At 38.5% G+C, this 12,500-nt stretch overlaps 1 protein-coding gene across 1 annotated transcript in view; it reads left to right on the top strand.

Moving 5' to 3' along the window:
- LOC115222952 (70 kDa neurofilament protein) overlaps positions 1 to 12,500 on the top strand; it is a 28,421-nt gene that overhangs the window by 9,319 nt on the left and 6,602 nt on the right. Inside the window, exons 3-6 of the mRNA XM_029793359.2 lie at positions 3,213 to 3,308; positions 6,553 to 6,717; positions 9,401 to 9,526; positions 11,077 to 11,297. Coding sequence (XP_029649219.1) covers positions 3,213 to 3,308; positions 6,553 to 6,717; positions 9,401 to 9,526; positions 11,077 to 11,297 — 608 coding nt within the window. The remainder of the gene's footprint in view (positions 1 to 3,212; positions 3,309 to 6,552; positions 6,718 to 9,400; positions 9,527 to 11,076; positions 11,298 to 12,500) is intronic.

Genomic DNA, 12,500 nt, shown 5'->3' with positions numbered 1-12,500 from the left:
CATCGTGATTTCAGGCGAGAGATGAACGTTATGATGTACATATTACCACAACGTGTTGCTGTCATTGATGGACTTGGCCGTAAGATTAAGGTGTGTCATCCTCACGGATGTACATGGCTACTACCCTGTGACCCTTTTATATATTGTCTGTACGAAACACATTTGATGTGTCCCTGCATCAGCTGTATCTGTAGACAGATGTATTTTTGTAGGGCGGCGAGCTGGCAGAAGCGTTAGCACGTCGGGCGAAATGCTTAGCGGTATTTCCCTTTCATCCTTTCGGGGTCGATAAATTAAGTACCAGTTACGCCCTGGGGTCGATGTAATCGACTTAACACCTATGTCTGTCCTTGTTTGTCCTCTTTGTGTTTAGCCCCTTGTGGGTAATAAAGAAATAGGTATTTCGTCTGCCGCTACGTTCTGAGTTCAAATTCCGCCGAGGTCGACTTTGCCTTTCATCCTTTCGGGGTCGAGTAAATTAGTACCAGTTATGCACTGGGGTCGATATAATCGACTTAATCCGTTTGTCTGTCCTTGTTTGTCCTCTCTGTGTTTAGCCCCTTGTGGGTAGTAAAGAAATAGGTATTTCGTCTGCCGCTACGTTCTGAGTTCAAATTCCGCCGAGGTCGACTTTGCCTTTCATCGATTGAATAAGTACCAGTTACGCACTGGGGTCGATATAATCGACTTAATCCGTTTGTCTGTCCTTGTTTGTCCCTTCTGTGTGTAGCCCCATGTGGACAGTAAAGAAATAAGTTCCACTGTGGTATGGTGGGATGTGTACTGAAGGACATAACTGCATCTGACGCTTTTATGATAATGAATAGCGTTAAACAAGCCTGCATCTGACACAATCTCTCTCTTCAGCATTGTGTCTTCGATAATAGTTCCCGACGGTTTTAACAGCAGCATTCCTGTGAAGGCGCAATGGTCCAGTGGTTAGGGCAGCGGATTCGCGGTCGTAAGAACGCGGTTTCGATTCCCAGACCAGGCATTGTGAGTGTTTATTGAGCAAAAACACCTAAGCTCCACGATGCTCCGGCGGGGTGGGGTGAACACCGCTGTACTCTTTCACCACAACTTTCTCTCACTCTTTCTTCCTACTTCTTCCACAAAGCAGAGGAACCATGGTGTAACTCACTATGGTGTGGTAAAACTTTCAGACCCTAGTCTAGATAGATTGCGAATCCTCTGTACCCCAGGATAGTTCAGCTCTCCACCCGTTAAAAGCCACCTTTTACGGAATGAGGATAACAACGTAGCTTTCGCGTCCGTGCAACCGCCAGTCTATCGCGTGTGGTGAGTGGATCTTCAAGTTGCCACACGCATTCTTAGTAGCTTAGAGTAGGCTCGAATTAAAGATTATTCTTTGTGGCTAATGGCGATTAGAAGTCCCGATTAGAAGAAGAAGAAGAGGAATACAACAAACAGGTGTCATGTAGACTTCACAACTATCTTCCTTCAAAGACTATTGAACTTCAATTTGAAGCAGTTGTATTTAGCTCTCTGTGAACCTCAATCGTCTGGCAAACGTTTGGTTTTTGGTTCAATTCTGTTGCATGGATCATTGGGCAACTGAGTTCTGCAAGAAGCCTCTGTTCACTAAAAACCTTTTTGTGAAAATTAGTAGACAGAAACTCTTCAGAATCTCACAATATCAATGCACGCGTATATATGTGTGTGTGTGTATACATATGTATATGTGTATCATACATGCATACATCTACTCATCCACATGTGTGTGTGTGTGTGTGTGCATGTGTGTTGTGTGTGTGTGTGTGTGTATGTGTACGTGTGTGCGAGTGTATGTATGATGGTATGTATGTATTTCCTGTGATTCAGTTAATCTGGGTGTTTCCCTCGACCTTTAACTGGTTTCTCGAACAAAATTATGTTGGTATGTGTGTGTGTGTGTGTGTGTGTATGCGTGTATGAGAGTGAGCGGAGTGTGAGAGAGAGTGACTGAGAGATTGTATGTATGTATGTATGTATGTATGTATGTATGTATGTATGTATGTATGTATGTGTGTGTGAGAGAGAGAGAAAGTGAGGGTGAGAGAGAGAGAATGTATGACAGAGAGAGAAAATGTATGTTATGTGTGTGTGTGTGTATGTACTGTCCTTTGAGTGTAGAGGACCTGAGCGTACTCTTGCATTTGCACCTCCTGGCCAGTGTGTTTGCACTAAGAGAGATCAGCCGAAATACTCCGCCATTTGTGAAGGACGGCTTAAGCTGAACACCGTTTTTGTTGGGCCCCGAGGAGATTTTTTTCCCGGTGACAGTAAGCAATATTTGAACTTGGTGCACAAACAACCGGAACAAATATGAGGCTATCTGTTCGACTGCCTAACGACGTTAGCAAACCATCGTCACACTCATACACACATGCACACACACATTCATCTATCTATCTATCTATCTATCTATCTATCTATCTATCTATCTATCTATCTATCTATCTATCTATCTATCTATCTATCTATCTATCTATTCCTATCTATCTATCTATCTATCTATCTATCTATCTATTCCTATCTATCTATCTATTCCTATCTATCTATCTATCTATCTATCTATCTATCTATCTATCTATCTATCTATCTATCTATCTATTCCTATCTATCTATCTATCTATCTATCTATCTATCTATCTATCTATCTATCTATCTATCTATCTATCTATCTATCTATCTATCTATCTATCTATCTATCTATACGACGGGCGTCCACACATATTCTGTAAATCAAATTCACTCACAAAGTATTGGTCAGCTCGGGGCTGTAGAAGAAGACACCTACGAAAATAACGCGTAGTGGAACTGAACCGCATACCTTGTAGTTGCAAAACAAACGTCTCAACAACAACAACGATTTCAAATTTTTGTCACAATGCCAGCGTAGTGGAAGGGATTAAGTCGATTACATCGACCCCAATGTTTCACTGGTACTTAATTTATCGACCCCGAAAGGATGAAAGGCAAAGACGACCTTGGCGGAATTTGAACTCGGAACGTAGCGACGAGCGAAATACCGCTAAGCATTTCGTCCAGCATGCTAATAATTATGCCAGCTCACCACCTTAGTAGTAGTAATAATAATTATAATAATAAAAATAATAATAATAATAATAATAATAATAATAATAATAATAATAATAATAATAATAATAATAGTAATAATAATAATAATTCACTATTCTTTCTTTTTCCAGGAACTGCAGGAGGAAACTGCTAGTCGTCTCGCTGAAAGCACTCGTGCCCAATCTTTGGAAGATGAGCTTAATTTCTTGAAAGACATTTATGAAACTGTAAGTTTTATATTGTTCACGTTGAATTAATTTTTACGATCCTTTCTGTTGGAAGTTTCACATTGAAAAAATTATTTTACATCTATCCTGATGCAAAAAAAATATCGATTATATCTTCGATACAATTCCATAATGAAGGTTATTTTAAACGTATTACTTTAAACTCACGAAGCAGCGTGATAAAGAGATTCATTTAGTACGCTTGCTATTCAGATATAAGGTTATATTCCACAGGTAAGTTAATGTCGGAAGCATTAAACGTAGCAGGATGTTGAATAATTGCACGAGGTGATACACGGACAAAAAGATTAGTAAGTTAGTGTTAACAAAGCAAAGTGATGTGGAAAAAGGAATAATAATGAACGACTAATATATGGGACGACTTTAAACGCGCTGAAATCGCGTTTGTAGTCCGGGCTTCCTCGGCTGATGAGAGGATTTCTATATTTTCTTATCTTTCATTCCTTTCCCGTTAATCGTTTCCACGTTCCATTTTGTAATTTCTTTATATAATCTATACATTCATGCATCTGTTTGAGTGTTAAGCACTAATTAGCCTTAACTATGGAACAAAATCAAAGACAATCGAGATTTATATATCAATATAAAAATTTAAAAACTGCTATAAAACATGAAGAAATTTCCACGAGTCCCACTAGTTTTAGTTATCTTGGTAAGTACGAGAGACAATTATAGAAGTATTCTATAAATTATTATAACTTCATCAGTGAAGTATAAACTTCACCAAAATCGCAAAACTACCAATGGCAGGCTTATTAAGTAAATGTGCGGGATTGCGATTATAAGCTGCTTTAGGAATTGCTTAGGAAATAACTGCAGGAGATCGACTGCATTAAAAGCCAGCAAATAAACAATAGATACATTAGTGTTAATGTATTTAACGCAAGAAATATTAGATATGTTAACTAGAAATAATTATACAGCGAGGGAAAATATTAGTGAATGACTAATATTAGTACCTGCTGAAATAATTAAAATATTAGTCATCGACAAGTATTCTTTGTAGCCCACTGCCTAAATGCTTTTAGTTCACCGCATTGTTGCTTGTAGCTCAACGCATAAATTGCTTTGTAGCTCAACACATAATTATTTCTAGTTGACATATTTAATGCTTCTTGCATTAATTATAATACTAACTTAACTAAAAACAAGCGAGATAATTGCTGGAAGAATCATTTAGTAAATGCACAAGACTGGTAACAAGATAGACGTAGACAGACTGAATCTGAAAGGTCGGTTGGTAGATAATGTGACCAACCATGCATGCACGTACGTACGTGTGTACGCACATACGTACGTACGTACGCACGTATGTATGTATGTATCTTTTTTTGTCCCTTTTTTTTTCTTCTTTCCCTTTTACGATCCCTTTTGATCGAAAACCTACCACACCTTTTTTTTTCTCTCCCCAAAAAAGAAAAATTCTACTTTGTATTCTGTCCCGTCTGTGTGCAGCCCTGTGTGGCTAATAAAGAAATCTATCTATCTATCTATCTATCTATCTATCTATCTATCTATCTATCTATCTATCTATCTATCTATCTATCTATCTATCTATCTATCTATCTATCTATCTATCTATCTATCTATCTATCTATTCGATTCACTCCAACATTTAAGTTTAATTTGTCAAAATATTTTCGTCGCTAAAATCCGCGACCTGTTCACTGACAAAGTCCGTGCTGCATCTCGGACTTGTCAGTGAACAGGTCGCGGATTTTAGCGACGAAAATATTTTGACAAATTAAACTTAAATGTTGGAGTGAATCGAACGGCTTTTGTGTGTTTTTTAATGGCTTATAAACACCTTCCACGCTGCTGCAATGTTTTCGTTTCAGCACACGATCTCAGATCAAATTACTTGCTATGCGAGTACATCTCCGTAATATCTATCTATTCCTATCTATCTATCTATCTATCTATCTATCTATCTATCTATCTATCTATCTATCTATCTATCTATCTCTCTCTCTCTCTCTCTCTCTCTCTCTCTCGCTCTCTCTCTCTATCTATCTATCTATCTATCTATCTATCTATCTATCTATCTATCTATCTATCTATCTATCTATCTATCTACCAATTTTACAGAGTTCTTTAAGGCATTAGCTATTAAACCTTGCGGTATTTATTCCGGCTCGCTTTGATCGGAATTGAAATCCCGCTGAGCTCAGGTGTGCGTTTCATCTAAGTAAATAAATAGAAGACAAAGTACTGGAATTTCTTCATTATGTCATTCTCACTTGAAGAAACACTAATGAAGGGATTGGCTCCACCGGGTTTAAAAAGTGGGTAAGACACGACATGCCACGACAGGGATCTTACTGACACAACCAAAAGGGCCGTCCCCGCTGGAGGAATTGCCATTCTATTTAACTTAATAATTTACCTGTGCATCTATTCATCTATCTGCTTCGCTACATATATGTTTCTAGTTAGATTTTGTGTTCCTCGTATCAAATACATTAGCATTAATTGACTTGTTCGCCGGCCTCTCTCACGGTATCATGACTTCCTGTTAGCTTTCTATTTCCTGCATTTCAAGATATTTGCCTGTATGTATGTATGTATGTATGTATGTATGTATGTATGTATGTATGTATGTATGTATGTATGTATGTATGTATGTATGTCTGTCTGTCTGTCTGTCTGTCTATCTATCTGTCTGTGTATCTATCTATCTATCTATCTATCTATCTATCTATCTATCTATCTATCTATCTATCTATCTATCTATCCCCCCTTTTTTGTCCTCTTTCTTTCCTTTTACGATCCCTTTTGATCGAAAACTAAACCCCCTTTTTTACCCCCAAAAGAAAAGCTCTACCTTGTAATTTGTCCTGTCTGTGTGCAGCCCTGTGAGGCTAATAAAGAAACATATCTATCTATCTCTCTCTCTCTCCTCTCTCTCTCTCTCTCTATCTATCTATCTATCTATCTATCTATCTATCTATCTATCTATCTGTCTGTCTGTCTCTCTATCTGTCTCTCTGTCTGTTAATCTAGCTTGCAACTTAACTTCACTGTATACCCTTTTTTAATTTACCTTCCCAATGCTTTCTGAACGAAATGTGTTAACACCTAAGCTTGTTTTCGTTATGTCTGCATGTAATTTATTCTCAAAACATTACACGAGAAAAGGTGACGACTTTGTCAAAATGTTTTATTTCTTTTTCCTTTCACGTATTCATGACTACATTTTTCTGCTTTATTTATATCATTTAAGGAAATCAAAGAATACAAAGCTTTGTTGGCAAAGGATAACAGCTTCCCTGATATGCGTGAATACTGGACATCTGAAATGGGATCATGCATAAAAGAAATTAGTCAAGAATATGAAAGTCAGCTGGAGGCTTTGGCATCTAGCTTGGAAGCAAGATACGAATCCCAGGTATGTAAAAATAATTGATATGACCATCGGGCGATAGATTGGTAGAATTAGTAGAATTAGTAGACCGTCGGAAAAACAAAAGAATTTTTACAGAGTTTAATCAGCTCATAAGTATCAAAACCACCAAGTTCAACATCGCTTTTGATGTTTTCAAGATGTTTAAAACAGACTGCCGGAAATTGTCCTGGAGGTTTAATAATTCGGCTACAGTTTGTTTGTGTGTATGTGTGTATGGCTTTTTGTGGGAAACACATGCGTTGTTTAGAAATTAAGATTGATTCTGTCCAACACACAGAGTTTTTAGTGAATCCTAATATCTAAACAACTCATACATATGTGAGTGTGTGTGTGTGTTGAGTGTGTTGTGTGTGTGTTGAGTGTGTTGTATGTGTGTTGAGTGTGTTGTATGTGTGTTGTGTTTGTGTGCGTGTGTGCGTGTGTTGTGTATGTGTTGTGTGTGTGTTGTGTTTGTGTGCGTGTGTGTTGAGTGTGTTGTGTGTGTGTTGTGTTTGTGTGCGTGTGTGTGTGTTGTGTGTGTTGTGTGTATGTTGTTGCTGTTGTGTGTGTGTTGTGTTTGTGTGCGTGTGTGTGTGTGTTGTGTATGTGTTGTGTGTGTGTGTTGTGTGTATGTTGTTGTTGTGTGTGTGTGTATGTTGTTGTTGTGTGTGTGTGTGTTGTGTGTATGTTGTTGTTGTTGTGTGTGTATGTTGTTGTTGTGTGTGTGTGTGTGTCGTGTGTATGTTGTTGTTGTGTGTGTGTGTTGTGTGTATGTTGTTGTGTGTGTGTGTGTGTGTTGAGTGTGTTGTGTGTGTGTTGTGTTTGTGTGCGTGTATGTGTGTGTTGTGTATGTGTTGTGTGTGTGTTGTGTGATGTTGTTGTTGTGTGTGTGTGTTGTGTATGTGTTGAGTGTGTTGTATGTGTGTTGTGTTTGTGTGCGTGTGTGTTGTGTTTGTGTTTGTGTGTGTGTGTGTTGTGCATGTGTTGTGTGTGTGTATGTGTTGTGTGTATGTTGTTGTTGTTGTTGTTGTGTGTGTGTGTATGCCATTCCTGTGTGATATCGTTGGAAGGCAACTAAGTTCTGGTCAATCAAGTTCACTGTTAATATGTCGGCATATTGCAAAGCAGCAAACGGGCAGAGGTGTTACTGTATGTATGTATGTATGTATGTATGTATGTATGTATGTATGTATGTATGTATGTATTTATGTATGTATTTAGGTAGGAGTTCTCCGTCGGTTACGGCGACGAGGGTCCCAGCTGAAAAGATCAACGGAACAGCCTGCTCGTGAAATTAACGTGCAAGTGGCTGAGCAATCCACAGGCACGTGTACCCTTAACGTAGTTCTCGGGGAGATTCAGGGTGATACAGAGTGTGACAGGGCCGGCCCTTTGAAATACAAGTACAACTCATTTTTGCCAGCTGAGTGGACTGGAGCAACGTGAAATAAAGTGTCTTGCTCAAGGACACAACATGTCCCCGGGAATTGAGCTCACGATCTTACAATCGTGAGCCGAATGCCCTCACCACTAAGACACGCGCCTTCACTATGTATGTATGGATGCATGTATGTATCTGGAGGCAGCATGGGTGAATGCCTAAAAGGCTTGCATCGCACTCTCGCGGTCTCATTTTCGAGCTCACTGCGTAGCATATCGACCCAAGCCTTACTAGATAAAATGGGTGGACGGAATCTGTGTTGAAGTTTGTTGGATGGATTGTATCTGTAAATTAAAGACTCAACCGCCGCCTCCATGCCGATTCTGCTTGACGATTATGTTAGGGGCAAAATTATCTATGGAGCTGCTACTTTAGTTGACCAAACATCAATCGAACCAATGCAGAGGTAAGTTATCGAACCCGAATTACTCTATCCTGTGTCTGGGACGATATCAATAGCGTGGAGACGGGAAACTTGCAACAGTCCGTTTTGCATAGAAAAAACAAACCCCAAAACTTTCTCAGCTCTAAGTCTTGAATAATAAGTTCCAGATGCAGATCAATAATTTCGCGATTGACACGAAACCCGGCCTCCACATAGCACCAATTGCTTGACCTGCTAAAACTAAAAATAACAACCAACTTCCTCTCTCTCTCTCTGTCTCTTGTCATATCCTGAAGCTTTAGAAACATAGAGCACCTTGGATAAAGTAAATCTAGGTACACTATACCTGCTAGGAAAACAGACTGGATAATGATGACTGGAATACGTTCGATTGTAGATCTACTCAGGGCTGTTCTGGGCCCAAAGAACAACAGTAGTTACAACAACTAGCACGACAACAGTGCACGCACAATAATATTTACAATAAATCCTTATATATTAAATTGAAGTTGTGTGTGTGAGACCCTGTCTCCTCCGATTTAGATTCCTAACTACTCCCACATTTTGCGGTGCAGTTTAACCAAAAGCGGGTATCTTATAGTCGTCATTCATATCGAGCCCTTCTGGGTATTAGCGCGCGTCTACGATGAGTCTACGATTAAAAAAAAAATTACCATCATTTTCCCGCATTTTTAATGATTTTTGCTCGGGTTATATAAGGGAAGTAACTCTCTAAAAATGCTTATATAGTTATTTCCCTTACAAACCCGAGCAACGCCGGGCGATACTGCTAGTTTACTATAAATATTACCACCTTTCATTCATTTCGATTATTGTGTTTAAATTCTTTTTTCCAACAGATCAGTGAAATACGCATGGGTACTTCCAAAGGAGCTGTTGAACTGACGCAACTGACCGACGAGAACAGGAGATTGAAAATGCAAAAGAGCGAGCTGGAAGACAGAATACGCGATCTTGAAACACAGGTAAGAGACCAAACATGATCAAATTACACTCTGTTTATCCATTTAACAGCTGCATGGGGCACTCAGTTCCTTATAATCGACTCCTGCAGAATGGAGAGTACGCAGTAACTATCGAACTTAACTATTCGTTTGATTGTTACACGCAAGCTCGGGGTCGATAATTTAGTTCAGCGGCTCCCAACACAGCTCACGAACCATTAGTATTGCCATTCTGGACACCGTAGGTATGAGTATTCAGTTATATATGTTTCAATTGTGAGATGAACTAAAACATGTTTGTTGTTAGTTAACAAAATTAGCTCATTGAATAGACAGACCTTTTAAAAACCTGGTTGGTGGTGGGCAGCACAGGAAAGTTATTTAAATAAAGGGATCTGTAGTAGCGAAAAGGATGGTAATTACTGATCTAGTTATCACATAATTGTGCCTGCAGCTGTTTAAGGCTATATTGAATAACATGGGAACTATAACACTATTGACCTCGTCATGTATTGACCTCGTCATGTATTGACCTCGTCATGTATTGACCCCGTCATGTATTGACCTCGTCATGTATTGACCTCGTCATGTATTGACCCCGTCATGTATTGACCTCGTCATGTATTGACCTCGTCATGTATTGACCTCGTCATGTATTGACCTCGTCATGTATTGTGCTTTTTGCAGCGCTTTGATTACACTACAACGAAAGTTTCTCGATTATGCGCAAGTTCTCCCACCAAATAGAGCCATAGTTCTGACTTCCTGATAGTGTTTTCTTGGCAAAGATATTGATGTCATTCCTCAACTGGATGACCTATTTCTTTATTACCCACAAGGGGCTAAACACAGAGGGGACAAACAAGGACAGACATAGGTATTAAGTCGATTACATCGACCCCAGTGCGTAACTGGTACTTAATTTATCGACCCCGAAAGGATGAAAGGCAAAGTCGACCTCGGCGGAAATTTGAACTCACAACGTAGCGACAGACGAAATACGGCTACGCATTTCGCCCGGCGTGCTAACGTTTCTGCCAGCTCGCCAACTGGATGACCCCAACTGGATGACCGTTGGCCAGCAAGGTTCCCATTTGTCCTTCGACAGGTTTTGTTTTTAGTTCTGCTGAGTGTAAATAGAGGAAATGAAAATTTAACTACCAATATGTTCTTTTAATTGATAAGCTAACGAAAGGTTTTTATTCTTCCAAAATATAAAGTAGTCTTACCTTTCTTGCATTGGTACAAGAACAGTTTTTGTTTCTCAGTGATTTCTCACTGAGGAAACCCAGGCTTTGTGTCTTGTGGGCTTAGTTTGAGGTGATGCGCAACTATCTATCTTCGAGGATCAAAAGATGCTGTAGTATCAGTAGAAAACGAAGAGTGAGGAAATAGCACGACTAAGATTGAAGTGTATTGCCGAATAAATCTTTAGCGAGCAGCCGCAACACGTCCTGTTCAATGTAATTTACGATGTGTCTGCGGGCGAAGCAGCAGAGCCGTCTAAGACGCGAGCGCAACATACTCTCCCATCTGTTAGCAATTCTGTAATGTTCGTATTTCGTTTATAGCTTGCTCAACTGACTGGCCAACTAAGATCAGTGACAATGGAGTTAGAAACTACTATAAACGACTTAGATCACGAAAAGGAGGCACACAGGAACGACGTCGAAAGACTTCAACTTGAATTAGAAGGACTGATGAAGGAACTGCAAGATCTGATGGATGCCAAACTGTCGATGGAACTTGAGATTGCTGCTTATCGCAAACTGTTGGAGGGCGAAGAACACAGGTAAATACTGAAATTTATATATTTTTTATAGTTCGGGTGAATACCCTCGCGCAGATCACAGCAACTTAATTATTTTTAATTGTCAACTTTTGACAAATTTTTAACGTATGCGCATTGCCACAATGATATATATATATATATATATATATATATATAGTAGTAACAGAAAAGAGGAATTTCGATTTGACAAAATTTCTTCTTAAGAAAAAATATATATTCAAATAAGTAAAACTTAATATCATGAATATCGATAGCGAAACCGATCGATATACAAAAAATCATATTAAAACTATGTAAGTGGGCGTATTTTCCTTTTTTAATTTCTTATATGAATATATATATATATATATATATATATATATAAGCGCAGGTATAGCTGCGTGGTAACAAGCTTGCTTCTCTACCATATTATTCCGGGTTCAGTCCCACTGTGTAACACCTTAATCAAGTGCCTTCTGTTATAGCCTCGAGCCAGCCAAAGCCTTGTGAATAGATCTAGTAGACGGGAACTGTAAGAAGTCCTCGTGTATATATATGCTGATATATGTATGTATATATATATATATATATATATATGTATGTATGTGTGTGTATGTGTGTGTGTGTGTGTGTGTGTGTGTATCTCTGTAGGTGTGTCTCTGTGTTTGTCTCTTACCACAGCTTGACAAATAGTTTTACTGTCTTTACGTCCTCGTTACAAAGCGGTTTGACAAAAGAGGCCGATTAAATAAGAACAAGGCTTCAAAGAAATAAGCCCTAGGGCCGATTTGTTCAAATATATACCCTTCAAAGCTGTACACCAGCATGGGCGCAGTGAAATGACAGAAGGAATTAAAAGATAATACATACATATATATGTATAGTTGTGTAAAGCTACATACTTTAAACTTATACAGCACAATGCTTCACAAAAACATAGGTTAATATATATATGTGTGTGTGTGTGTGTATGTATATATATATGTGTATATGAATATATATGTATATATATATATATATATATATATATATATATATATATATGTATATATATATATATGTATATACACACACATTTACATATATGTGTGTGGAGAGAGAGAGAGAGAGTTATTATGTTGCTGTTTGCTCTGCTAGAAATAGGAACCAAATCCTCCTGAAATCAAAATTCATTATGTTAAAATGGAAGGACAAATTACGCAATATAATTCTTGATAACAGGTG

The sequence above is a fragment of the Octopus sinensis genome, linkage group LG21 (genome assembly GCF_006345805.1).
Source record: "Octopus sinensis linkage group LG21, ASM634580v1, whole genome shotgun sequence".
Classification (NCBI taxonomy): domain Eukaryota; kingdom Metazoa; phylum Mollusca; class Cephalopoda; order Octopoda; family Octopodidae; genus Octopus; species Octopus sinensis.
The sequence above is the reverse complement of the archived record's forward strand: the minus strand, read 5'-3'. Positions and strand labels throughout refer to the sequence as shown.